General features: G+C 53.6%; 9 protein-coding genes across 9 annotated transcripts; 4 read left to right on the top strand and 5 right to left on the bottom strand.

Annotated features, from left to right (window-relative positions):
* Window positions 1-642: 642 nt before the first annotated feature.
* MRS44_005103 (uncharacterized protein) lies at window positions 643-2,461 on the top strand (the record flags this gene model as incomplete). Its single annotated transcript, XM_046272592.2, has 2 exons — window positions 643-1,068; window positions 1,157-2,461. The coding sequence occupies 2 exons, from the start codon at window positions 643-645 to the stop codon at window positions 2,459-2,461; spliced, it is 1,731 nt and encodes a 576-aa protein (XP_046135734.2).
* A 407-nt stretch (window positions 2,462-2,868) lies between these two features.
* On the bottom strand, window positions 2,869-3,339 carry MRS44_005102 (uncharacterized protein; the record flags this gene model as incomplete). The annotated part of the gene is made up of 1 exon (XM_046275483.2): window positions 2,869-3,339. One exon carries the CDS (start codon window positions 3,337-3,339, stop codon window positions 2,869-2,871), a length of 471 nt encoding a protein of 156 aa, XP_046135735.2.
* A 1,406-nt stretch (window positions 3,340-4,745) lies between these two features.
* On the bottom strand, window positions 4,746-6,512 carry MRS44_005101 (uncharacterized protein; the record flags this gene model as incomplete). The annotated part of the gene is made up of 6 exons (XM_065622449.1): window positions 4,746-4,843; window positions 4,934-5,443; window positions 5,488-5,618; window positions 5,669-5,708; window positions 5,781-6,037; window positions 6,106-6,512. 6 exons carry the CDS (start codon window positions 6,510-6,512, stop codon window positions 4,746-4,748), a joined length of 1,443 nt encoding a protein of 480 aa, XP_065478521.1.
* A 493-nt stretch (window positions 6,513-7,005) lies between these two features.
* MRS44_005100 (uncharacterized protein) lies at window positions 7,006-9,143 on the top strand (the record flags this gene model as incomplete). The annotated part of the gene is made up of 3 exons (XM_046275485.2): window positions 7,006-7,113; window positions 7,187-7,624; window positions 7,683-9,143. 3 exons carry the CDS (start codon window positions 7,006-7,008, stop codon window positions 9,141-9,143), a joined length of 2,007 nt encoding a protein of 668 aa, XP_046135737.2.
* Window positions 9,144-9,665: 522 nt separating this feature from the next.
* On the bottom strand, window positions 9,666-11,265 carry MRS44_005099 (uncharacterized protein; the record flags this gene model as incomplete). Its single annotated transcript, XM_046279935.2, has 2 exons — window positions 9,666-10,540; window positions 10,593-11,265. 2 exons carry the CDS (start codon window positions 11,263-11,265, stop codon window positions 9,666-9,668), a joined length of 1,548 nt encoding a protein of 515 aa, XP_046135738.2.
* Window positions 11,266-14,879: 3,614 nt separating this feature from the next.
* On the top strand, window positions 14,880-18,047 carry MRS44_005098 (uncharacterized protein; the record flags this gene model as incomplete). Its single annotated transcript, XM_046275487.2, has 1 exon — window positions 14,880-18,047. One exon carries the CDS (start codon window positions 14,880-14,882, stop codon window positions 18,045-18,047), a length of 3,168 nt encoding a protein of 1,055 aa, XP_046135740.2.
* Window positions 18,048-18,455: 408 nt separating this feature from the next.
* Window positions 18,456-19,071, bottom strand: MRS44_005097 (uncharacterized protein; the record flags this gene model as incomplete). The annotated part of the gene is made up of 3 exons (XM_046268625.2): window positions 18,456-18,772; window positions 18,819-18,881; window positions 18,933-19,071. 3 exons carry the CDS (start codon window positions 19,069-19,071, stop codon window positions 18,456-18,458), a joined length of 519 nt encoding a protein of 172 aa, XP_046135741.1.
* A 1,054-nt stretch (window positions 19,072-20,125) lies between these two features.
* MRS44_005096 (uncharacterized protein) lies at window positions 20,126-21,793 on the bottom strand (the record flags this gene model as incomplete). The annotated part of the gene is made up of 4 exons (XM_046283922.2): window positions 20,126-21,249; window positions 21,300-21,531; window positions 21,581-21,637; window positions 21,692-21,793. 4 exons carry the CDS (start codon window positions 21,791-21,793, stop codon window positions 20,126-20,128), a joined length of 1,515 nt encoding a protein of 504 aa, XP_046135742.2.
* Window positions 21,794-21,922: 129 nt separating this feature from the next.
* On the top strand, window positions 21,923-24,574 carry MRS44_005095 (uncharacterized protein; the record flags this gene model as incomplete). Its single annotated transcript, XM_065622448.1, has 4 exons — window positions 21,923-22,092; window positions 22,335-23,610; window positions 23,664-24,307; window positions 24,376-24,574. The coding sequence occupies 4 exons, from the start codon at window positions 21,923-21,925 to the stop codon at window positions 24,572-24,574; spliced, it is 2,289 nt and encodes a 762-aa protein (XP_065478520.1).
* Between the last annotated feature and the right edge of the window lie 145 nt (window positions 24,575-24,719).

Genomic DNA, 24,719 nt, shown 5'->3' with positions numbered 1-24,719 from the left:
GTGGTGAGATGTTGCTGACATTTGATGTTGGTCTTGTCGGCATCACCTTATTTATGGCCGAAGCGGATATTATCTGGGTAGCTGTGCTCATGAACAGAGTCGTGACTGGGCATCCATCATCCATCATGGAGAAGCTTGGTGGGGGAATACATGGAGCTCACTCTCCTCCCCACGGACCGCATCACCACACGGTGGTATCCCACATGCCGCCTTAGACGCGCTCATACTTGAACAAAGGTTTACGCAATAATGGACGCAAGCACAAGTTGGCGCAGCATGCTGATCTCTACACTACGCTCCCCATCTTGCATCCCACGCTCTTCCAACATGGGACATGGCTCTATCAATCTGTATCGTTTCATCCCGCCAAGGGATAAGAGTGGGATACCCAGATGAGCCAAGAAGGAGGTTGCTGGCGTGCGGAGTGCCCTCAGTCCATCTCTCCTGGAGGTACCCACGGCGAATGAGTTACTATCAACCCACTCATCCCCCTCGTCCTGTTCGATGAACATATCTCACTCTGAATCGAATCGATAGAAAGAGAAAACGGCTTTCGGAACCAGAAAGGGATGCTCAATTCTCTAGTTCACGCCCCCGCAAAGAAGCCTTGACTACGGCCCCGGTCACTCTCAGATGTCGCCAATGTCCCTCCCAGTCCAGCTAATGCTGGCGCTGGTGCTCTATCTACAAGCATTCTTCTCTTCAGCTTCAGCGTCGAGTCTTGTCACTCAACCCGACGACGAGCGCTCAGTGTCGTGGTTCGACTGGGGCTGGTACGGCGCTTATCCACACAGAAGCTACGAATCGTTTGGAGCGCAATCTCCGTGGCCGCTTGTGGCAAAGACGGACGAGCGATGCGATAACGGATACATCTTCGCTGAGCCGCGCGGGTTCTATGTCGATACACCGGGACCTGTGATACTTGATAATGCTGGAAATCTTATATGGATGGAGGCTCAATGGGGGGAAGCCATGGACGTCAAGGTGCAGCGCTTCAATGGAAAGGACTACATCACCTTTTGGCATGGAACGGATAACGGTACATTCGGCGAGGGATACTATTTGATGGTGAGTTGACATTCAACCGGAATCAATCGCCAAACCCAAGACCTCACGTACTCCGGATGCGAAGAGGCGACTAACATTGCGCCGTTAGTTGGATGAATCGTATGAAGTCTTCAAGAAAGTGGTGCCCATTGGCGACTTCACCGGCGACCTTCACGAGTTCCGAATCACTGAAGAGGGCACCGCGCTCATGACCATCTACAACCGAAAGCCCGCCGACCTGTCCGCATACGGGATCCCCGACGGCTGGATCTTTGACAGCATCTTCCAGGAGATCGACCTAAACACGGACGAGCTCGTCTTCGAATGGCACGCCTCCGACCACTTCTCCATCATCGACACCCTCGCGCCCATCAATGGACAGGGCAAGACGGCGAAAAACGCATTCGACTTCTTCCATATTAACAGCGTTGACAAGGACGAGGCGGGAGACTATATAATATCGTCGCGCTACTATTGCAACGTCGCCGCGATCAGCGGAAAGGATGGGAGTGTTCTCTGGCAGCTTGGCGGTGCGAATAGCTCATTCGGCGACCTCTCCGACGGAGCTGCTTCCAACTTTACATGGAACCACCATGCTGCCTGGCAGGGAAAGAATAATTTGACAGTGTTTGACAATGGTTCGAATGGCCATCAGAACTCGGCGAAGCACAGTCGCGGTCTCATGATCAATCTCGACATGGACGCAATGACAGTGAGCTTGGAACAAGAGTACATCTCGCCTCAAAACATGCTCTCGCCTTCCCAAGGATCCGTCCAAGTACTCCCAAATGGCAACGTCCTTGTTGGATGGGGACATGTCCCCTCCTTCACCGAATTCTCACGAGAAGGCGAAGTCCTCTGCGACACACACATCGGCCCCATCAACTTTGACGTCTGCTCTTGGGTAAAGAACTACCGCACGTTCAAGTATCCCTGGGTCGGACGCCCCAAGACCCTCCCGGATGTCGCGATGCGACCAAATAAGAATGCCCTTTTTGTCAGCTGGAACGGCGCCACCGAGGTGTATGGTTGGTTGCTGCAGAGCGCCTCTGACGCCTCGAGTGATGAGTTCCACGATCTCGGGTTCACCGAGAAGACGGCTTTTGAGATGGTGATTGGCATCCCGAAGGACGCGGACGAGTTTATTCGCGTGGCCGCGCTTGACAGGGACGGTCATGTTCTCGCTTACTCGACACCCGTATCCAAGAACGAGTACACCGTCACCAGGCTGCTTGATGCGCCGGTGAGAGGAAGCCGAATGGAGCCCTTGCACATTTTATGCCTCAGTATGCTCGGCGCAGCAATCGGTGTCTACATTGTCTTTGTCTTCCGGTTCACAATACACCGTGGCATCAACAGAGTGCTCCGTCGGGCGGCACCGTTCAAGTATCAGGCCCTTCCAATGTATTCATGAATTGGGTAGGTTGAGGCGTTCAAGGGTGTCTTTTTGGGTCCGGTCGGGCGTACAGGAAGGGTTGATTTAAGCTTGTTTGAGAACAACCATCGTCTTTACCACTGTCAGTTGTATCCCATGCTCTGTCGCGAGGCAGTCATTACATGGACAGCAAGATCATCTCGAGATATTATTTTATATTTATTCCATGTCGTATAATTATCTCAATTGCGATTGTCGAAACTCGTCTCCTTGCACATTCCCTCGCTTCGTGTCGTGGCTCATCTCATAAATCGTCACATTGCATTATTGCGTCGACCTTCCACCAGATCCAATCCCCGTCTATTCCACAAATCAATTCCAAGCAATTGAATTTGATCGGTGGCATCCGAAAAGGCGACATGTGGAAACAGGCCTTGTTGGCCCGCTTAGACGTAGTATCGCGAACCACGGCCGCGATCGGAGTCGCTATAATAGTAGCCAGGCGACGTGCTGCGACGATAACTGCGCGATCTAGAGTCTCTAACAACGACCGAAGGCGGCACCGAGATGCTGGAACGTCGTCTTCTGCTTCGCGAACGGTGACGATGTCGTCGAGGCGGCGACTTCTCCTTGTAGTGATACCACTTCTCGCGCTCTTGAGGCGGCGCGCCGAGGTTCATGCATGAACGGAAGATCCAGAGGAGAAGTAGAAAGCCGGCAATTGAGCCAATGACGATGCCTGCGATGGCACCGCCGCTCAGTTGTGTACCATTGTCGCCGTCGTCGTCCGAGATGACGGTGACGGTCGTGGTCGGGGGATTCTGTCGCACCACCAGCGTCGGCGGTGAGAGCGTCGCAGAAGCACGAGCGAGAAGCTTGGCCAGGCCTAGATCCTGCGGGGAGAGGAGCGGAGCCATGTTTTCTGGGGTGTCGGCAGTTGAGGTTGTCGCATGAGGATGCAAGAGAAAGACCCAGGCAAAGGTTGGCTCGGATGGGCACGATATATGTTCAAGCTCAGCAACGACCAAGAGCTTTATAAGAGCTCGGGGCCATCTCCCGATGAGACTTTCCGAACGTCATGGCGTCGTCAAAAATCTTCATAGAATCCGTCATCGCGATCCCCAGCTTCTCTCAAGGCCTTTTGCAAGCGTTCCCCGCCCGTCAACCAGCATATCCTGGCAAATTAAGCACCCGTGTCTCGGCTGCATCGCTAGCTGGTGATGATCTTGGATGAATTGAGACCAGAGCCGCATGAGGCTGCAACCTCCAGGCTTGGCTAATGCAGCAGTCATCATGCTGGCTCGACTCAATTGACCACCCAGCCTTCACGTCTATGACGTCGACAGCACGCACTCATGGCTTCCGCGCTCTAATAGTTCCGCCCTAGTCAACCACCCATGCCCCTGCTTCCCAAGCTAGTCATGTCTCAATTCAAGGAACTCAAACGGCAGTGCCTGGGATTGACAAGAAAGTAGAGAGCTTGTTTATGCGGCAGACTCCCAATTGGCCGAGGCGCACACAACCAACACCCATGTCAACCTCGGCACTGCTATCAAGAGCCAGCTTCAGCAGCGAAAGGATCGATTTGTCAGACATCATCCAACTCACACGTGCAATTGAATCCATTAGCTCGGACCTGACCGAGTCTCAGGCTCGGCCGGTTCAAAGTAAGCGTCAACGAGCATATGGCGCTCTTATATCATCCTTCCGGTGGTTCCGGCTGACGCCCAACTTCCCTGTGCATCCCAGGTTGATGATACAGTACGCTGGGGTGGTAGGGACGAAGAAAGACCAGCAGTTGGCTTTTCCTGATGTTGTGAGGCTGGTGGCAGTCAATTCAGTTTTATTGGCGAGTTCTTTAGAGTAAGTTATCCTATAACCTCGTAGAAGCCTCTACGGCGGTCGCGATGATATTCGTTTCCGCTAAGAGGCGCTTTAGGCAAAACCAAGTGCTGCCTGAATTGAAAAGCACTCAAAATATTAGGTTACAATAGATGCGCTCATACTAATACCATAATTAAACCCTTCTCACAACAGCAACAGTGGGCGCAAGTCAAGACTCAAGAATAAGACGTTGCATTAAACTATTAACAGGCTACCATGTAACCAACCAAGCCTGTGCATTCCCCCTCGATATATGTTCACTCCTCGCTTTCGCCTTCAAATCAGCTGTAAGTTGAAAGAGTGTTTTACAGTGTTGTATTAGTACAGCTACACATTCTAGGACTGGGGCCTGAAATGTACAAACGCAGCTTCCCACGAGTTTGTTTCGTCATACGGGTCTATATTCATGGTAATACTGGGTGCAGTCGAAGAGGTTGGACTAGTTAGAGAGGTTGTAAGAGATGGGGTAGGGGCCAGCGATGACCCTGTATTTCTGGACTCGCTGCGTATCGAGAGAGGTGGAGGATATGCTCCTCTCTGTATCGAGTCAAAGCGCTGTTTGAATTCTACCGCTTCTGGTGACGGAGTTAGACGGGGCAGAGTAAAGTATTACAACGGAATACCCACCTTCGGAGGTTTCAAACTTGATATTTAGGCGCTTCGAGTTTGGGTTGTAGGGGTATAATTCAACCAAACTGGACTCGGCGGGCTTCTTTCCGAACCCAGAGAGACTGCGGCGCCTGGGGAGCATATTGATAGGCTCATAATCTGCCAGGTTGAGTTCTTCGTGGCATCCCGTTTGACTGCCCGAAGATTTGTAAAAGGTCATTGTGTTGGTCGTGGGGACATTCTGTTGCCCAGATCTATGCCAAAACCGTATCAGCTGCCTCCGAGCCACTGTACGGAGACTCCGATTGCCCATCTTGATCTCGACAGGCTCGTACGCCCCGCAAAAGTCTCTCTCTCGGAGCGTTGATTGAAACTTCTCGCAAGCATCTTGGTCGTGGAACTTGTACTTTGGATGTAATCGGTAAAGATGATAACCTTCACCATCGACGACGGTGATTAAGTGGTCTTTGAGGAAGGAAACTCGCTTCGAGGATAGTTCTGGCGTCCAGGGGATAGACCCAAAGGGCACTAACAAGGTTAAGCGGTGACGGGAAGAGAGGCAAACCGCGTACCGATGTGCGTGACGTTTATGGTCGCGTCGTGGTCCTGGTACTGTAAGATACGAGACTCGTCGTCTCGAGCCATGATATGGAGTCTTTCAAGACGGATTTTTCGGTGTTGTGGGGGAGCACTTTCTAAATACCTGTATGCATATTAATACTAGGGACGACCAAAGTTTAATTTCCAACGTACAGAGTGGTTGGTGCATATTCGTAACTCAAGGTGGATGGGCCTAGTTTCCAGTGTTAGCCATGGTAAACGTTTGATTCCAACAGCCAGAGCTCGTCGCACATATTGCACTTACGTCTTGGAAATAGATAGTCATCGTCCTCTGCTCCATCGTCAAGACCAAGTTCAACCCGCCATGCCCGTACTTGGTTGTCGATCTCAAACAGTCGGTGCTCAATCTCTTCCCTGCTGTAGGCGGCTCTAAGCTCGTCAAGACTCTGAGACATGCTCTGCAACTGCTGTGCAGACACTAAGGAGCTGCGATCGTCCGGTTCCACCTCCACAGTCGGATCGAAGTACTCTTGTTGCGGTGGTTGGTAGTAGTTCCTCGCACTAGTCGATCGCCATCCCGGTCAGTGACAGGAAAGGATACCCTGTTGGTTCTGTTGAGACAAACTTACCTTATCCATCGCAGCCAGCTAGGTAGTATTATCTGTGTATAGTGATCGTTTATCTGGTTCTTGTATTTGACGAGCTTCTGACTGTTCCGTAGGGTCCAGACGCCGCGGACAACCTTGGTCACCATACCCTCCTGGCGGTTGACCTGCTGTTGCAACAAGTCCTTGCACAGGGTGAGTGTCTCCTCGATAGCCGTGGCATCGTCGACGTGTAGGAAGCCAAGATCCGGCACGCCGGACACGTCTGCGCCGAGGAACTCAAAGTGCCGCTGCAGACGCACGACGCCCTGGCGAAAGTCTCGCAGCTCCTGTGGGGCATTCTGGATGCGATCAAAGCTATCAATGACAGAGTTGACTAGCGAAACAACCTGAAAGGTCAGTGACACGACCCCTAACGCAAGTTCCGCCATGCTTTGCAGAACATGTTGCAAGAGGTGGGCTCTCTCTACTGTCTCTTGGTGAGGAATCGATTCTCTTGGTGGGGAAGAGGCCTCGTAGGGCTTTCTTGAGTGAAATCAGGCAGGGTGATATGGCACAACCTGTCACATTACCTGCAGACGTACCTAAACGATATTGAGCCCCGATGGCACCCTTTCAACCCTGTTGCGGCTGACGAGGTCGTGGAGTTGAGGGCAAATAAAAGACGCCATGCCTATCACGAGGGGTAACGCCGCCTCCTGATTCGAGGGGACCAGGTCTCGCGAAAAGGCCTTGCAAGGCAGTATTGCATCTCGGCACGCCTGGTTAAATTAACCTGTGGGATGATTGTGGCTTAATCAAACAAGGCTGTGTACGTAGCTGTCAAGAAAAGTCCTACCGTTGCTATATGGACTCGGACGAACCAACTCCTGTCACCATGCAAGTTCTCCCAACTGCTCTCCCGTGCAGCAGCGCAACTCCACCATGGTTAACCACCTTTCCCGGACCGAGAGTGAGACTGATCGACGGACTGGACATCGATATCGATTCTGGTTGAGCTATCCCGAGGAACTGGGACCGGAGCAGGACTATGTACGTTTTCCCCACAGACATCCCAGCACCGTCTTATGCGTTGCAACGGTGGGTAGGCTAAGACTCCGCTCAGACCACCCGAGAGATCGAGAGACAGATCACCAAGATCGTCAACGATGGTGGTTTCAAGTTTAGGGTCTTCTTTGTTGCCGCCTCTGGCTTCCTGGCCTCTTCCTACAGTCTCTTTGCCGTCGACTTTCTCTCAATTGCTTTGTTTTACGTCTACCCGCCTAATGATAGATTGGGAAGAGATCCCAGCCTGGTGATTGACGAGCTCACCCTCGTCGGCACCATCCTGGGGATGCTGGTGATGGGTCACCTCGCGGACCGCTCTGGACGAAAGAAGTGGTATGGAGCAGAGCTCGCTATTCTGATTGTTGCTACCATGGGCATGGTGCAGTCATCTGAGGGTCTGATGGCGGAGAATGGCAACGGACCTGACAGATCGATGAGTATCTACTCCTGGGTATCCTGGTGGCGGTTCCTGCTCGGGTTTGGCATCGGTGCTGAAGTGAGTAACCAAATAATGAAGCTATTCGGGGCAATTGTGAGCTTACAGTCTCTTCTAGTATCCTCTCTCGAGTATCATCACTGCCGAGTGGGCATCGACTCAGTCCCGAGGCATTATGCTGTCGGCTGTGTTCTCAATGCAGTCTTTTGGACGTCTACTGTCGCTGGGAGTCAGTCTCGGTGCCCTGCGGACCACGCTTCGGAACTGGGATCCCGAAGATGAAGCAGGACACAAGTTAGTTGCCGATCAAGTCTGGCGATGGACAGTCGGTGTTGCCCTCATCCCTGCCGCCATCGCCATCGTACTTCGTCTCACCATCCCTGAGACCCCACGATTCTACGCGGCCATCATGAAGGACTCGCGAAAGGGCGTGCTGACTGCCATGAGGCTCTACCCCCGCAACGGAACAGGCCAAGAGGCTCAAGAACTCAACGCCGCTCCGACACAAGAGCAAGACGACCGCGACAAACCCTGGCACGCCTGGTACTCTACTGCCTGGGAGTATTTGACGGGACCCAAGCAAGGTTGGAGACCTCTTTTTATCATTTCTCTGCTCTGGGCTATCATGGACGTTCCTTGGTACGGATTGACCATGGACTTGAGCAGCGCCTTGGCCACACTGTATCACCGCCCAGGCCCTAAAGAATGTGCCGGGATTGCGTTTCATACATTTGGAGACTTCCCCGAGTCGAGTCGACAAGGCAATGGTACTTGCGAAACGCAGAGGTGGAATAAGGATTACTGGAACCTTCACAACACCATTGATGGAATGATCGAGCAGAACGCCCTGAGGTCCATCCTGACGGTGTCGATTGCCTCTATCCTTGGCAGTCTTGGGTCCATCCTCATCATCGACTTCTTCCGCAGAAAGGTGATCCTCATCGTCACCTTCTTCGTGATCAGCATCCTTCTTGCAATCACCGGCGCAACTCTCCTTACCGACAGAGAAGGAGAAGGACATGTTGCGGCCATTATTTGCTACGCGATTCTCCAATTCGTCTTCAACATTGGCCCAAACACGCTCATCTTTGTCCTCGCCGCGGAGATCTTCCCAACAACCTACCGAGGAACCTTCAACGGCATTGCGGCAGCATCGGGCAAGATGGGAGCCATCTTGATCCGTGGCATCATCTCCGCGTGGAAGAGCCGGGAGAGGGCACTTGGAATCAGACTGCTCGCTTTGATACCCTTGATGCTCCTGTCAGCTTGGATTTCTTGGTACATCCCAGATGTGCAGTATTTGCCCAAGTCCCAGGCATCGACCGAGGAGGAAGTAGCTGAGCGACCTCCACCTAATGGCCAGCTGCCCGGCTCTATCAGACCTGCCGACCGGCCTATATCAGATGCGGCTTCAGAGACGTCTTCTTCAGGTGCCTCTGTTACTCCACGACCAACCCCAGCTGTTGGCAAACCAGGTCTCTTCAGCAGACTGCAGAACATTCCCCTTGAGAATATTGCGCCAAGCCCGACCCAGATCGACAGAAGAAAGAGAAGTACTGAAGGATCATCAACACGCTGAGAGGGCTGATAGATCTCTGACCCGTTGTTTTGTTTGCATTGGGGAGTGGAAGGACTCAGCCACATATTACTACCGCGAGATTGCAACTTGACACATAAGAGGGCGACACAGAACCGGACCATGTCGAGAATACTGTGTGATATTAGAGTAATAGCTTGGTATATAGACCTATGCGTGAAAAGGACATAGATAATTCGGAGGAACGTGGTGGTGTATAGAAAGCTATGGACACTTACTACTGTCGTCAAATTGACAGTTCCAAAGATATTCCCGCATGAACAGGCACTACATGCGCATACCAATCAAGGATTCTTAAAGCTTTTCCGATGTTACCAACTAAATAGAGCTTCGAGTTATAGAACCAGTTATACACCAGCGTTACTGTTATCATCGAGCAGAACAGCCCTGTCATGTCATCACTCAACGGCCAGGTCTCAAGTCCAGCATAGCAGGCTTAACGAATGAATTAACAGAACTCAATGCTTTAAAATACATGCTACTTATTCGCTCAAATCGACAGGCTTATTTCTTAGACTCCTCATCGGCTGAGTTGTCGGAAATGTTCAACCCCTTCTCATGCTCAGCATCAGTTACGGCATTCGAGTTGTACTCCTCCGCGCCCATGTCGACAATAATCGGGCCCTTGAAGTGCTTCCTGGCATAAGCAAGGTACCAAACACCACTGATTGCTCCGAACCCAGCAAAAACAACGCTGGCGTAGTTCATCGATGAAGGTGTAACTGGCAATGAGACGGGCATGCAGAAGATGACAACGGCGAGGCAGATCCAAACGAGACTGATGTAGTTCAAAACGTAACCCAGCTTTCCAAGGGGGAATGGGGAAGATCGCACGGCTTGTCGTCCTCGAACCACGCTGACCAGGATAGGAACACAGTATGAAGCCGAGAGACAGATGGTTGCGACACCGGTAAAGGAGCCAAAGGCGGCAGAAGAGCCGAAGTAGATGCATCCCAGGAGACAATCGACGGTGGTGGAAAGGATGATGGCCCACAGAGGGACATCGAGGGTCTTGTTGACCTTGGCCCACAGGTTTCCAGGGATTCCACCATCTCGGGCAAAGGCATAAGTGCAGCGAGAAGCAGCGGTAAGAGCGCCAACGCCAGCAAAGAGCCAGATTCCGAGAATCAAGAAGAGCAGGCCGAAGCCTCCGGCTGCAGAGCCTGTGACGGTCTTGAAGAGGAGTCCGATCGGTTGGCTGCTGGCGAGGAGGGCGGTAACGTCGGGGAGAACGAAGAGGACGGGGACGAGATATACAACTCCGGTGAGGCCGGCTGCGACGACGGATAGGACCATGGCCTTGGGCACTTCGCGTTCGGGGTTTTGGACTTCTTCGCACATGGCAGCTACCATTCCGTATCCTGTAAGAGTGTATGCAGCTACGACGTTGTCAGTACAAAAATGACAGCAGGGTCCAAATCGTCTACTTACCTTGAAGCAGTCCAACAAAGAAGGACCAGCCACCTGGCCATCCGCTAGCAGATGCGTCAAAGTGGCCAAACACAAAGTCAGCGGATCTCCTGGTGTCGGCCATGACGAGGAGTGTAACGAGGATGATGACGACGCTCGCTCCGGTCCAGTAGATACACAGCTTGTTGAAGAGGTCGAGATACTTGGACCCAAACGCGTTGATGAGGGCAGCAACCAACATGACCGCCCAGAAACAGAGGACAGTTTGCCATTCGTTAGGAACAAAGTCTTCGTTGAAAATAGTGATGGCGCTGAGAATCAATTGGGCGCCTGAAAAGTTGATGGACAGCGTCACGGTCCAGTTGCCAACCAATGTCATCCAGCCATCAATGAAGCTAACGGCCGGTGCATATTTGGGAGTACTGAGAATCGCAGACCAGTAATAGACACCTCCAGCCGTGGGATAGACGGCGCAGATTTCAGCTAGTGATGCAGCGATGCTGAGAGAGATCAAGGAGACCAAAACCCAGCCCCAGATGATGGTAACAGCTTGTCCGTTGACAAGGGTGATGTAGAATGTTGTTGACAAGCCAAAGGGAACAGCCATAATTGCGAAAGACATGCCGAGAATGCTCATCATGCTGAGAGTCTTGGGCAGCTCAGCGGCATACCCCAATTGGGTGGACGACCCCATGGTGATTGGGTTGAGGTTGGGAGTGGCAGGTGCCAAGACAAGATAGGGGACTAGAATGCCCAGTGCCAAGAAAAGAGGCTGTGAATGGAATTCAGGAACTCAAAATAGGGGGAGACTAGAAGGTCCAGCGATCAGAGAAAGGGTATCAATAGAAATTAGTTGGTAAAGTAGTACAGTACGTCCGAGGTGGTCAGGCCCTCACGAGAATAAAAGAAGAAAGCAAAAACAAAAAAACAAGGCGAGATACGACGCATTTTAGCCAAGGCATCAGCATCCAAGCTCCCTCCCCCAGGAGCCGGATGACGCCGTCTAGAACAAGGCATGGAACCACCCACGCTCGTGGCGTGCATGGGTTCGGGGCTGAAAACGCGGGGGAACAGGGATAAGACATCAAGACTAATGTCAGAGGACGATAGGGGGTTTCTAGCTTCATCCGTGGGAGATGACCAATTGCGGGCGTTGCCGCGCTGATAGAGTTGCCAACCGCGGTCCGCATTTCCGGGGGGGTGTTGTCAGATATCTAGAAACGTCAACAAATGGACATTTGAAACTAAAGGTAATACCCACGCGACGAGATACGCATTGACTCCTCTTAGATAGCGGGTTGGCCGGGACGGAGCCCATTCGGTTTTGATGCTGCTCGACCCGCTTTACGTGTGATTAGCTGGAGCAGCAATGACCACCTGTTGTATGCGAGCCGCGGCTCAGGAGGAGCAGGGTTTCAAGAGGTCTGATAAGCGAGCCGCGATGCCGCCCTTCCATCAGGTTGGGTTTCTGGGACTGGGCTTCCTTGGGCTCGTTCCGAGGGGCGATATATGCGTTGATCGATCATGAGCCTATTCGTATGATGAGGTGCTAATAAAGTTAAAGGTTATTACTTCCTGTTTGAGCAAAAACAGCTGATAAGACTTCGGAAGTTCGGATCTCCTGGTCCCTCTTGGGAGCTTTTGGTCATCAGGCGCGTGTCCAAGTTTTGAGTGCAGTTATAAGCATCTTCTCTAGTATGCTTTCAGCCTGTGCTTTCCATTAGGAAGAAACCTTTACTCTTTCTAAATGAGCTACAGAACATGGAAAAACTGCAGAGAATAACTCCGCGCTTAAAGAGACAATCTGCCCCTTAAGATCTAGGGTAGCGACGAAGAGCGCGCTTCTCTGGAAACACTGGCAATATTCAAGGTAAAGGCTATTCTAGATGCGACAATCATTCTCTCTTATTAGTTGTTATCCTTGCCTGCTATCATCTGAGCGTTATGCATGATAATCATTCGTGCGAGATCGAGCGAACTACCTCGGGCACGCCGACTGATGTGACTGACTAGCCGCGAGTGGAAATTCATCAAGTGCTTGAATAAAGGCAACACGTACCAAAACGCATGAAAATCTAAAGAATGGGTAGCTAGTTAACCGAAACTGGTAAATGAAACAACAAAACTCGAAGTGTAAGGAACAAAGATTCGTGTGCATCCATGGCCATCTTTTTCATAGAGTCGCTCAAACAGAAGAAATAATCAAATGAAAACCCTTGTCTCAAGCACCGTATTGCTCCTGCCACTTCATGAGCATCTCGACAGAAATGTCATTACCTCCACAAACGCAGAGCACAACAGTTGCATCTGGGCCCAGCTCCCGGCCCATCAATTTCTCCAACAGCTGGTCCTCACACAGCCTGATGGCGATTCCGGCAGTTAGCTCAACCATCAACCGCTCATGACGGGCCAGGGTCAGACAACCCTTGGCTGCTTCGCCATCAGGTAGGACGGCGTTGATCACCTGCGGTCTTTGGGCATATTCGAAGGTCTTCTTCGAGACAGTTGCGACGCCGAGGCTTCTAGCCGCCGACGTGATCTTGTCCATGGTGATGACCCTCTTGGCTTGGAGTGATCGAGAAAGGGAGTCTGCACCCTCGGTCTCAAGGGCTAGGACGGTAACATCGTCAGTCCAGCCCAAGCTATCGAGAGACTGGCAGATTCCGTTCATCAAACCACCGCCACCGACACTGCAGACGACAGCATCAGGCTTCTCGCCATTCATCTGTGCTGCAATCTCGTGCATGACGGTAGAGTTTCCCTCCCAGATATCAGGGTGGTCAAAGGGGGTACGTAGACAGCTTCTGGGTCCGAGGCCAGGACAACCGACTTGAGGTACTTGTCGGCATCCATGACACTAAGGCCATGCTGGATGACCTCACTAGCACCCTCAGCGTGTAGTCTCGCGATCAGCGCAGGGCTGGTTGTAGTTGGGACGACGACCGAAGCTTCGTAACCGAGGGATCGGGCAGCAACAACGCAGGCGATGCCCGCATTGCCACCGGAGGAGGCATAAAAGTGTGGTCGTCTGCCGACCTCTTCACTCTCGCGGATACGGTGGAGGAGGTAGTTGCCAATGCCTCTGGACTTGAAAGAACCCGAGGGCTGGAGGTTGTCGAGCTTGAGGAGTACTCTACTTCTACGATTTAGAAATCCGGGCTTTACATGAGAGAAAACGAGAGAGGTGGGATATTTTGTGAGATGGGAATTATTGATGGGAGGGGATTGGGATGTAGGAGGGTTGAGCATTGTTCAACGTACCATCCCGCAGTCTTGGACAGGTGAGGAGACTTGATGAGGGGGGTAGTGACCCAGGGCTGACGGCGGTCGATGGTCATGTTGAACTAATTTGAGAGATGAAAAGAATATGTTGAATTGATTGAGATTGTTCTGCCTCAAAGTCATGGTAGATTAGATCGCGAGGACGCGCTCACTTATACTACGTTCTCACCATCTCGAGATTTGGGGGTACATGATGCCAGATGCCGATCCACAACCCGAATGGATTCGATTGATAACAAAATCTCCCCCGAAGTCGCAGTACTAATGCAGTACATACTCATGTAGGCAATGATCACGTACTCATAGAGGTTCTGAATACGTACTGAGGTGGTGGCTGCGTTGCGTGTGCCATCAAGCTCCCATCGTGATGCCCTCGCCAGCATCACCAATAGCAACCATTATGTCATGGGATGGATCGGTTAGCACACCCCGAACAAAACTCCAGCTGGGGAGACATCTCCGGTTGGAGCTCCGATGGACGGTCTCGGCCCCTGGGAAAAAAGACTAGACACAACGTGCTTTAGCTGCAGTAGTCACGCAGCGGTTTCATTGCCGACCACCTGATTCGCGATTTGACTCGGTGACATGTTGACTCGGTGAAGACGCACAAGAAATTCGTGTACCTTTTTTTCTTTAGCGGTCCCTTTCACCGAGTCAATGGGCGATAATTTCCCGCAACTACTTTTCACCGAGTCACTGGGTCCGCCCTAAGAGACCCTTGCACGTGCCCTGATCCTTCTGGAACTAGCCCCCGATGGTTCTCTGAGGCTGGCTTGTACCTCTTTGTACCTCGATGTACCCCCGGCAGAGGCTTCTCGTTGTCATGATTCCTTGCCGCCGGGAGGGACACAGTTAAGCCGCATGCTTGGCTTGGCCCTCGGACCATGACCGCCGACGCCACCATGGATGTTATCTTTAAAATTTGTCTGCGGCGCACGTCTTATACCGTCTCTCACAGCTTCAGGGAGTGACCATCTTTGATCTCTACATCTTCCATACCGGCTGAGACGACTCCAACAGCCCATCATGATGTCGGCTTCTCGTCTCGGACAGCGGCTCTGCCGTCAGTCTCGCCGTGTCAACACCCTCCAGCCACGTCTCACTCAGTCCCTCCGTCTGACGGGCAGCAGGCCATTCTCACTGTCTGTGCCCCTCGCCCAGGCCTCTCCCCGTCGCTTCGTCGACTCCCAGACCAGCACTCAGCTTGCCGAGCATGAGCTCTTCTCGCGGAGGCACATTGGCAGCGAGTCGGCCGAGCAGCAGGAGATGCTCAAGGTCCTCGACCCGCCCGCGAGCTCCATGGAGGAGTTCCTCGAGCAGACCATCCCCCCTCAGGTCCGGAGGAAGCAAAAGGGCCTTAACCTCGTTGAGCAGTGGGAGGAGTCTGGCGCTGAGACTTCTGTGCCACCCAATGGCCGCTCCGAGGCCTTTATCCAGAAGCAGATGCGCAAGCTGGGCAACAACAACACCGTCTACGAGTCTTTCATCGGTGCTGGATACTATGGCACCCAGGTCCCTGCTGTTATCCAGCGCAATGTTCTGGAGAACCCTGCCTGGTACACCAGCTACACGCCTTATCAGGCTGAGATCAGCCAGGGTCGTCTGCAGTCCCTGCTCAACTTCCAGACCCTTATCACCGACCTTACTGGCCTTGACATCGCCAATGCCTCCGTTCTTGATGAGGCTACCGCTGCCGCTGAGGCCATGACCATGTCCATGGCCAACGCTCCTCGCGCCAAGGGCAAGAAGACCTTTGTCGTGTCTGAGACCTGCCACCCTCAGACCCTCGCCGTCCTTCAGTCGCGAGCTGAGGGTTTCGGAATTGACCTCGTCATTGGTGACGTGCTCGCCGACAACAGCAAGCTCGTCAGGGAGGCTGAGGGCACCCTTATTGGCGCTCTCGTCCAGTACCCCGACACCAACGGTGGTGTCCACGATTACCAGCAGCTCGCCGACATTGTCCACGAGAAGAAGGCTCTCCTCAGCGCCGCCACCGACCTGCTCGCCCTGACCATCCTCAAGTCCCCGGGTGAGTTTGGTGCCGACATCGCCATTGGCAACTCCCAGCGTCTTGGTGTCCCTCTGGGCTACGGTGGTCCTCATGCCGCCTTCTTCGCTACCTCTGAGAAGTACAAGCGCAAGATCCCCGGTCGTCTTGTTGGTGTTTCCAAGGACCGACTCGGCAAGCCCGCTCTCCGTCTCGCTCTTCAGACCCGTGAGCAGCACATTCGCCGAGAAAAGGCCACCAGCAACATCTGCACTGCCCAGGCTCTTCTGGCCAACATGTCTGCCTTTTACGCCATCTACCACGGACCCAAGGGCCTCAAGACCATTGCCCAGGACATCTGGGGAAAGACCCGTCTCGCTCAGAGCCTCATCCTTGAGAAGGGCGAGTTCACGCTCCACACCGATGGCCTCCGTGAGGACGGCTCCGTCCTGTTCGACACTGTCACCCTCCAGGCCTCCCCCGAGACCATCGCCAAGGTCCACGAGAAGGCTTCTCTCCAGAGCATCAACCTCCGCCGGGTTGCTGAGGACAAGGTCGGCTTCTCCCTGCATGAGGGCGTGACCCTGGAGAGCCTTGGCAACCTTGTCAAGTGCTTCGGTGTCTCTGAGGCCGAGTTCAAGGCCGCTCTTGAGTCCGACTCTGCCAAGTTCCTCAACGACGAGATCCCCTCTGCCCTCCAGCGAAAGTCCTCCTACCTTGAGCAGCCCGTCTTCAACCAGTACCACACTGAGACTGAGCTCCTGCGATACATCTACCTCCTCCAGTCCAAGGATGTTTCTTTGGTGCACTCCATGATTCCTCTGGGTTCCTGCACCATGAAGCTCAACGCCACCACCGAGATGCTTCCCGTCTCTGACCCCGGCATCTCCAACATGCACCCCTTTGCCCCCGTTGAGCAGGCCTCTGGCTACCAGGCCCTGATCAGCTCGCTCAGCAAGAACCTGTCCGAGATCACTGGCATGGACGCCACCACTCTCCAGCCCAACTCTGGTGCCCAGGGTGAGTTTGCTGGCCTCCGAGTCATCAAGCGATACCATGAGGCTAAGGAGGGCGGTGGGAAGCGAACCGTCTGCCTCATCCCCGTCTCCGCCCACGGTACCAACCCTGCTAGTGCTGCCATGGCCGGCATGAAGGTTGTCCCCATCAAGTGCGACGGCAAGACTGGTAACCTGGATATTGAGGATCTCAAGGCCAAGTGCGCCAAGCACGCTGACGAGCTTGCCGCCATCATGATCACCTACCCCAGCACCTTCGGTGTCTTTGAGCCCGAGGTCAAGCAGGTGTGCGATCTCGTCCACCAGCACGGTGGTCTCGTCTACATGGACGGTGCCAACATGAACGCCCAGATCGGTCTCTGCAGCCCTGGTGATATTGGCGCTGACGTCTGCCATCTGAACCTCCACAAGACCTTCTGTATCCCTCACGGAGGCGGTGGCCCTGGTGTTGGCCCTATTGCTGTCAAGAAGCACCTTGCCCCCTATCTCCCTGGCCACCCTGAGATCGATCCTCAGCGAGGTGATGCCGCCCGAGCTGAGACTGCTGTTGCTCCCATCAGCGCTGCTCCCTGGGGCAGTGCCTCTATCCTGCCCATCAGCCACACCTACATCCTGATGATGGGTGGTGATGGCCTCACCAAACAGACTGGCACTGCTCTCCTTAACGCCAACTACATCATGTCTCGCCTCCTGCCCCACTACAAGGTTGTCTACACCAACGCCAACGGACGATGCGCTCACGAGTTCATCCTCGACGTCCGTCCCTTCAAGGAGACTGCCGGCGTCGAGGTTGCCGATATCGCCAAGCGTCTGGCTGACTACGGCTTCCACTCCCCTACCATGAGCTTCCCCGTCTCTGGAACTCTCATGATCGAGCCCACCGAGTCCGAGTCTCGCGCTGAGCTCGACCGCTTCTGCGACTCTCTCATCCAGATCCGCAAGGAGATTGCCGACATTGAGTCTGGCAAGACCCCCAGGGAGAACAACCTCCTCAAGAACGCTCCTCACCCCCAGGAGGATCTCGTCTCTTCCGAGTGGGACCGACCTTATAGCCGTGAGGACGCAGCTTACCCCTTGCCCTGGCTGAGGGAGAAGAAGATGTGGCCCTCTGTGGCCCGTGTGGATGATGCTTACGGTGACACCAACCTGTTCTGCACATGCCCGCCCGTCGAGGGAAGTGAGAACCTGTAAAGGGAAGAAAAAAAGGGAGATAATAGGTTAAACGATAGATGATGGATTTTTAAGATTTGGTAGCGTTTGTTTATTTTGGAAGCGGGAAAAAGATCATATTCAACCATGATGGCTCCTATTGCATGCTTGGAAGGTTTTCAGTGTTAGAACCTCTTCAACGAAAGGCGAATTGATCTCTGGTTGGCAGAGTTTTGCGATAAGCAATAGTTTACTAGATAAAAGTTGAACCAATTCACACAAGTTAAAAAAAATTCACAAGTTTAACATTTCACCAAAGTTTAAAACCACCAAAATTGCTTCACTTTTTTAGTTCATGATGACGCCAAATTTGACTGAGGACTTGATATCTATTCGCTTTTTAAAAAACACCATTAACCCCACTAAAAACACCTTGTGAACCTTTTACACTTAGTGATCCTTGGTGTGCTCAGCGTAAGCAGCCTCATCCATCAATCCCTCCAGCGCAGAGACGTCCTCAGCCTCAACCTTGATGAGCCATCCCTCACCCTCGGGGTCCTTTCCAAGATCTGCGGGGGCGTCATTCAGAGGCTCGTTGACCTCGACGACGGAGCCTGAGACGGGGGCCACAATGTCAGAGGCAGACTTGACCGACTCGACGGTGCCGAAGGACTCGCCCTCGGTTGTCTCGTCGCCTGTGGCGGGGAGCTCGACGTAGACGACGTCGCCGAGAGCTTCAGCGGCGTAGTTGGAGATGCCAATTGTGCCTAGAGGTGTCAATTGTTTGAACTTGTTGAGTCAAAGGGTGCTTACAAGTCTTGCCGTCATCGGCCAGGTCAATCCACTCGTGGCTCTCAGTGTATCGCCTCTTGAGGACTGTGAAATGTCAGAATAGCTTCTCATGAATGATTAGGGGATGCGACTCACGGTTGAGCGAGACTGAAAAGCATCGTCGAGGAGCAATGCTAGCGGCCTTGCAAGCAAAGACAGTCTGAGGAGCTCGAAGAGCAGAAGACCTCACTCGAGAGGCGGTAGCCCAAGCTTGTCTAGCGATGAATCCCGACATTGTGACTGGTGATGTGTAAAGATTTACAGAGAAGAGGAAGTTTGATGATGGTTTCTTGTTTATTTCTCTGGCATTTGTTTGTCCTGGACATTCAAGTCCACACCTTTCCCAGCAAAGATATGCTCGCGCTCGGGGTTCCTCCGATGTACCTCGGAGTCACTGGCCGACCCGGCAGACCGCCCGGCTCATGTCCAATTAGTGCGTAACGGAGAAGGCGTTTTACGGCACCGAGTTTGGCCCCTGGCTTTTTTTGCAAGTTGTCATGAATTGAATTGCATTCACATGCGGAGGTTGGAGGGCCCCCACAATCTTCTGAGATCCCCCTCTATCAGGCCATGGGGAAACTTGTGGGTGCCACGCTTACTTGTAGAGGTACTTGTTATCTGCCGAGGAGCGCCTCACCTCTTTGAGACCAACCAACCAGAGACGGTGCCGCGTGCAGCTCGGCCGTTTTCCGCCGCCGAAATCTCTGACCGCGATGCCACTTCCGATGCTCCACTTTGAGGGAGAAGTAGCTAGTACCTGGCACTTTCACTGAGTCAAGTATAGATCTGGTGAGCACGGCCCTTGATGACGCGCTTGGAGGGTTGTGCAACTTTTGCCATCTGAACCCCAGATTGTTGGACATCGTGACCCAACAATGGCTCAAGCGAAGGCCAATTGATGCTCGGCTATGAGTAATTGGGTAATTGCAAACTCGAATTTCATTACGTTGGAGTTTGTTTTCCTGAGGGGTCCGGTGGAAGTCGCAGAAACGCTTCCGACAGGGGAGTTGCCGGGTATGACAACGGTGTCATGATCACATCGTTACTCTCCAATGCCCAATAATATCAAAGAAGTAGACATGGTGTGAACACGTTGTGCAGTGGAATTAACATGGAGGGCTCAATTACAGACACGAAAACCGTCAGTTGACCCTCGACACGCCAAGATGTCAGATATCAGCGTATCACAACAGCCACAGCGGCTACACATGCCAAAGACACACATTAACAATAGAATACTTTTTTGTTAAACGCTCAAGATATCATTATTTTACGTCCATAGCCCTGTCTCATGACTGAAGCCAAGGCTGGGGGAATCCGCCAACCCACTCCTCAACCTCCTTCCGCAGCTCGCCAATCTCCTTGACCGAAGATCCATCACCAAGGTACTCGAGGAAAGCCTTGACGGTCTTGGGGTTCTTGGCACCCTTGGCCTCGGCAGCCGCACGGGCGTCCTTGTCCACGGCGATGGTGATCTTGACGCCCCGGTCGACAATGTCGGCCACGCGCTTAAAGTCCTCGGCTGTGAAGCCGCGGGTCGTCATGGCGGGGGTTCCAAGACGGAGACCGCCAGGCTTGAGAGCGGAGCGGTCGCCAGGGACTGTGTTCTTGTTGCTCGCGACGCCGACGAGCTCGAGAACACGCTCGACACGAGCGCCGTCGACGCCCTTGGACTTGAGGTCGACGAGCACCAGGTGGTTATCAGTGCCGCCAGAGACAAGCTTGTAGCCCAAGCTAGACAGCTGGCCGGAGAGAGCTTGCGCGTTTGTGAGCACTGTCTTCTGGTACTCAGCAAACTCAGGGCTCTTGGCCTGGCGGAGGGCGACAGCGAGGGCAGTGATGGTGTGGTTGTGAGGACCGCCCTGGTGGCCGGGGAAGACGGAGGCGTTGATAGGACCCTCAAGGTCGTACAGGATCTTGTTGCCCTTCTTATCGGTGCTTCGCACACCCTTACGGAAGAAGATCATGGCACCTCGAGGTCCTCGAAGGGACTTGTGAGTAGTGGTTGTAACGACATCGGACTTGTCGAAAGGCGAGGGAATCACACCAGCAGCAACAAGGCCAGAGATGTGAGCCATATCAGACAAAAGATATGCGCCAACCTCATCAGCGATGGCACGCATGCGCTCGTAGTCGATAAGGCGAGAGTAGGCAGAGGTTCCGGCGATGATGATCTTGGGTCGGTAGAGGATGGCGTTGTCGCGGAGCTTGTCATAGTCGATCAAGCCGGTCTCCTCGTTCAGACGGTAGGGGAAGGTCTCGAAGTACTTGGACACCATCGAGATCTTCTTGTGAGGCAGCTGGTAACCGTGGGAGAGATGGCCGCCATGAGGAAGGTCGAGACCCATGATGCGCTCATGGGTGTTGAGGAGGGCAGAGTAAGCGTAGAGGTTGGCAGGAGAGCCAGAAAGAGCTGCAAACCATCAGTATCCTATCCAAGAGAAGCCATTGACTGCCACTTACGCTGAACATTGACACCCCACTGCTCAGGATCAAGACGGAAAGCCTCGAGAGCTCTCTTCTGGCACAGACGCTCGGCCTCGTCAATGTGCTCGTTGCCGCCGTAGTATCGAGCACCGGGGTATCCCTCCGAGTACTTGTTCTGCATGACACTGCCAAGAGCATCGAGGACGGATCGCGAGGTGAAGTTTTCCGAGGGGATGAGGTTGATGAAGTGGTTCTGGCGCGTCTCTTCCTGTATAGAAGTTAGTATATTGTCAATTGAGGTTTGTGGTGATGCTTACGCGCTTCAAGATGGCGTGGATCTCAGGGTCGCCATTCTGAAGAGTAGCACCCAGGAGCTATACACATGTCAGCTATGAATGACCCATGATCTCGTTAAAAATCATTCTCACATCTGTTTGAGAAGCAAAAGTTCTCGTAGAGACACGGCTGGCCAGAGACGACTTGCCTCGGAGGCACTGGCTGGTCTGTCGAAGAGCCCTCATGTTGATCATGGCGACGGTATTGTGAGATGGTGAACTAGCTCTTCCAAAAGACAAAGACAGCTTCAACCAATCTTCAAGAGCAGCTTATCATCTAATAAGAAAAGAAAAGAACATGTCCGAGACAAAGGGTCCCACATCATGTACCGTAGCCCAGCCCGGCCATCTCTCGTTGCGCCGCCGGATCATGAGTACCTCCCAAGACAATCAATCGCCATTGTCACCGAGTTAAACAACGTCACCGAGTCACAATCTGGAGGAATGGAAGTCCGGGAGGGTGCCCCACTCGCGCTCCGAGGCTTTGCGTTAGGGTGGGTTTGAGCCGGAAGTGAGCTACCTCGAGGTACCTGAGAGATCCAAGAGACCGTCTAGACCCGCCATGGCTTGCGCCCCTAGAACGGCTCTGGAAGGACAAACAGGAAGCTCGGCGTTCTGCTCTAGGGTAGGCTCCTCGCCTCACTTTCTCACTGATACTCCCGGTTAGCGCCCAGGGATCCTGGCCTCCACTCACAGGTCATACATCTCCCCATACGTAATAACCGTATCTACCAAGAACTGACGAGCAGTTCCCCCACTGCCCAAACACCTCCACTCGCTTGTCTGGCCCCCCGGAGGTCCCATCCGACATACGGCGTTCGCTCGCCATCAAACCGCGCGCTGCTGCTCGACCAAGCAAGCAAGATCCCAAGGGCCACCCCTTGCTTGGCTTCTACCTACGGGTGTGGCAAAAGGGCCTACCTCGTGCAGGCAGGCCGGGACATGCGCTGCTGCGTCCCCCAGATCCTGTATCTGTCAACCCACTCTTCCTCTCCGGCATGCGGCCCATGCCCATCATCCGGAGCAGGACGGGCTGCTTCACTTGCCGTCGTCGCAAGAAGAAGTGCGATGAGAAGAAGCCCGTGTGCAGCGGCTGCAAGCGCAACAAGCTCGAGTGTCACTGGCCCGAGCCGACTAACAGTAACAACAACTCCTCCTCTTCATCGTCTCAGCCGCGGACTAGCAAGGCCAGTGCCTCGGTCGCCCCGGACTCGGCGTCGGCGGGTATCCATCGTCCAGTTCAGGTCACGACTGAGCGCCGGTCCTTCTCGCAGCCTCTCCAGCATCGCCGGCAGCAGACCGAGCTTGAATCGGACCATGAGCCGGAGCCCGAGCGGGACCCGGAGGACCAGCCGACGATTGTCGTCTCCGCCTCGTCACATCCCGGCTTGCTCCAGAACGGGCCCGGTCCCCCTGACGACACTTCCCCGACGTCTGATGATGCCCACATGATTGATGCCGAGGCTGATGACGAGGCTGAGGATCAAGGTCAACCTTCGCCATCCGCATCAACCACAACGTCGTCAGCCAGCTCGTCAGACTCACCAACCACTATACTTCCCGCTGCCAGATATGATCGAGATGTCACCAACGCTCTCGCCCTGGCCGTCGCATCAGCCGGGCCATCAGATGCAGGCCTCACTATGAACGGCGGCATCCCCATGCCAATGTCGATGCTACCTCAGCAAGGCCACCATTCCTATGAGCTTCTCAGTTACTACCTGGCACGGACAGCCAACAGCATGGGCAACGGCTCAACAGACGTCAACCCCTTTATCGCCAAGCTCATCCCGCTGGCCTTCTCCAAACCTCTAGTCTTACAGCTCATCCTCGCACAAAGTGCTGCTCATCGTCAGGCGTCAGCTGAGCCGCTCCCGACTGATGAGGTCGCTCAAAGATACTACACGGACTCGTTGCGCATGTTTAGGAATGTCGTCGATGAATACGTCTCTGGGAATGCTGAGAATACTCTCGTCTTGACTGTCGGGAGTCTCATCATGTGCTTGACCGAGGTCTGCAATGCCCGCAGCTTCTCATTAATCGCTAGGCACTAACACTGTTGCAGGTCGCCAAAGGAGACATTCACGGTACCATCTTTGACCATCTTACAGCCTCCAAGTCATTAGTGAGCACGTTACTCACTGGGGGCCAAACCGAACCGTACGGCGACTTGCCGGATTTTCTTATCGAGTACTACATGCACATGGCAGCCACCAGCATGATCTCCATCGATCCCCAGTACAACTCGCAATCACTACTAAGTCCGGACATTGAGTTTCGAGCCAGAGAGCTCGTCACTCGGAAATATGTCGGTCAGCTATGCGGATGCTGGCTGGAACTACTCATCCTCATCTCCCAAATCTTCCATCTCGGGCAGAGCATGCTGGCAGTCGTAGATGGACAAACAGTTCCTCCAAGCCCCGACAGTATCGTCAACTTTTCCTTCCTCCAGTCACAGGTCATGGGTTTCTTCCCTGATCCTTCAGTCAGTCCCTACTCGCGACTCGCCGGCCTGGTATGGAAGCAGGCGGTTCTGCTCTACCTCTGGTCGGTGTTGGGCACACCTCAGCCACAAGCCAACAACAGTGTCCACAAGGCTTTGATGGATTCCGCCGTGGCAGAAGCAATCACATTACTCGACCAGTTTCCTGCCAGCGAGAGGATAAACACAAGTCTCTGCTGGCCCCTTGCCGTCATCGGCTGCTGCACGTCAGACCCGATTGTCCAGCAGGTTCTAAGGGACCGACTGCAGACTATGCTGGACACTATCGGGCTAGGGAACATGAGACAAACTCTGGTGCTGCTGGAGCATATCTGGCGGGAGCCGCTGGACCAGGTCAGCCCTTGGACCTTGTGTCGGGCGATGCGAGAACATCAGATCTGGATATCATTCGCGTGAGGCAAGAAGCGCAGAGTTCTATCCTCCCCATCAAGGGCCAAAGGTCTCTGGGCCAACTTCCTGGACATTTGCAGTGACTGGTTCGTGCGAGGCCTGGTGTCGATTGGTCTGATCATGGATCGATAGGCATTGGCGTGGCTGACCAGGAGCACTCGATGTCTCCCGAAATACCTACCGAGAATGACAGGCGCCAGATGTCGCATCTCTCGCCTTACCATACAC

The sequence above is a fragment of the Fusarium solani genome (assembly GCF_023522795.1).
Source record: "Fusarium solani strain SB1 chromosome Unknown bctg00000002, whole genome shotgun sequence".
In the NCBI taxonomy this organism is placed as follows: domain Eukaryota; kingdom Fungi; phylum Ascomycota; class Sordariomycetes; order Hypocreales; family Nectriaceae; genus Fusarium; species Fusarium solani.
Note: the sequence above shows the minus strand (reverse complement) of the source record. Positions and strands in the feature narration are given on the sequence as shown.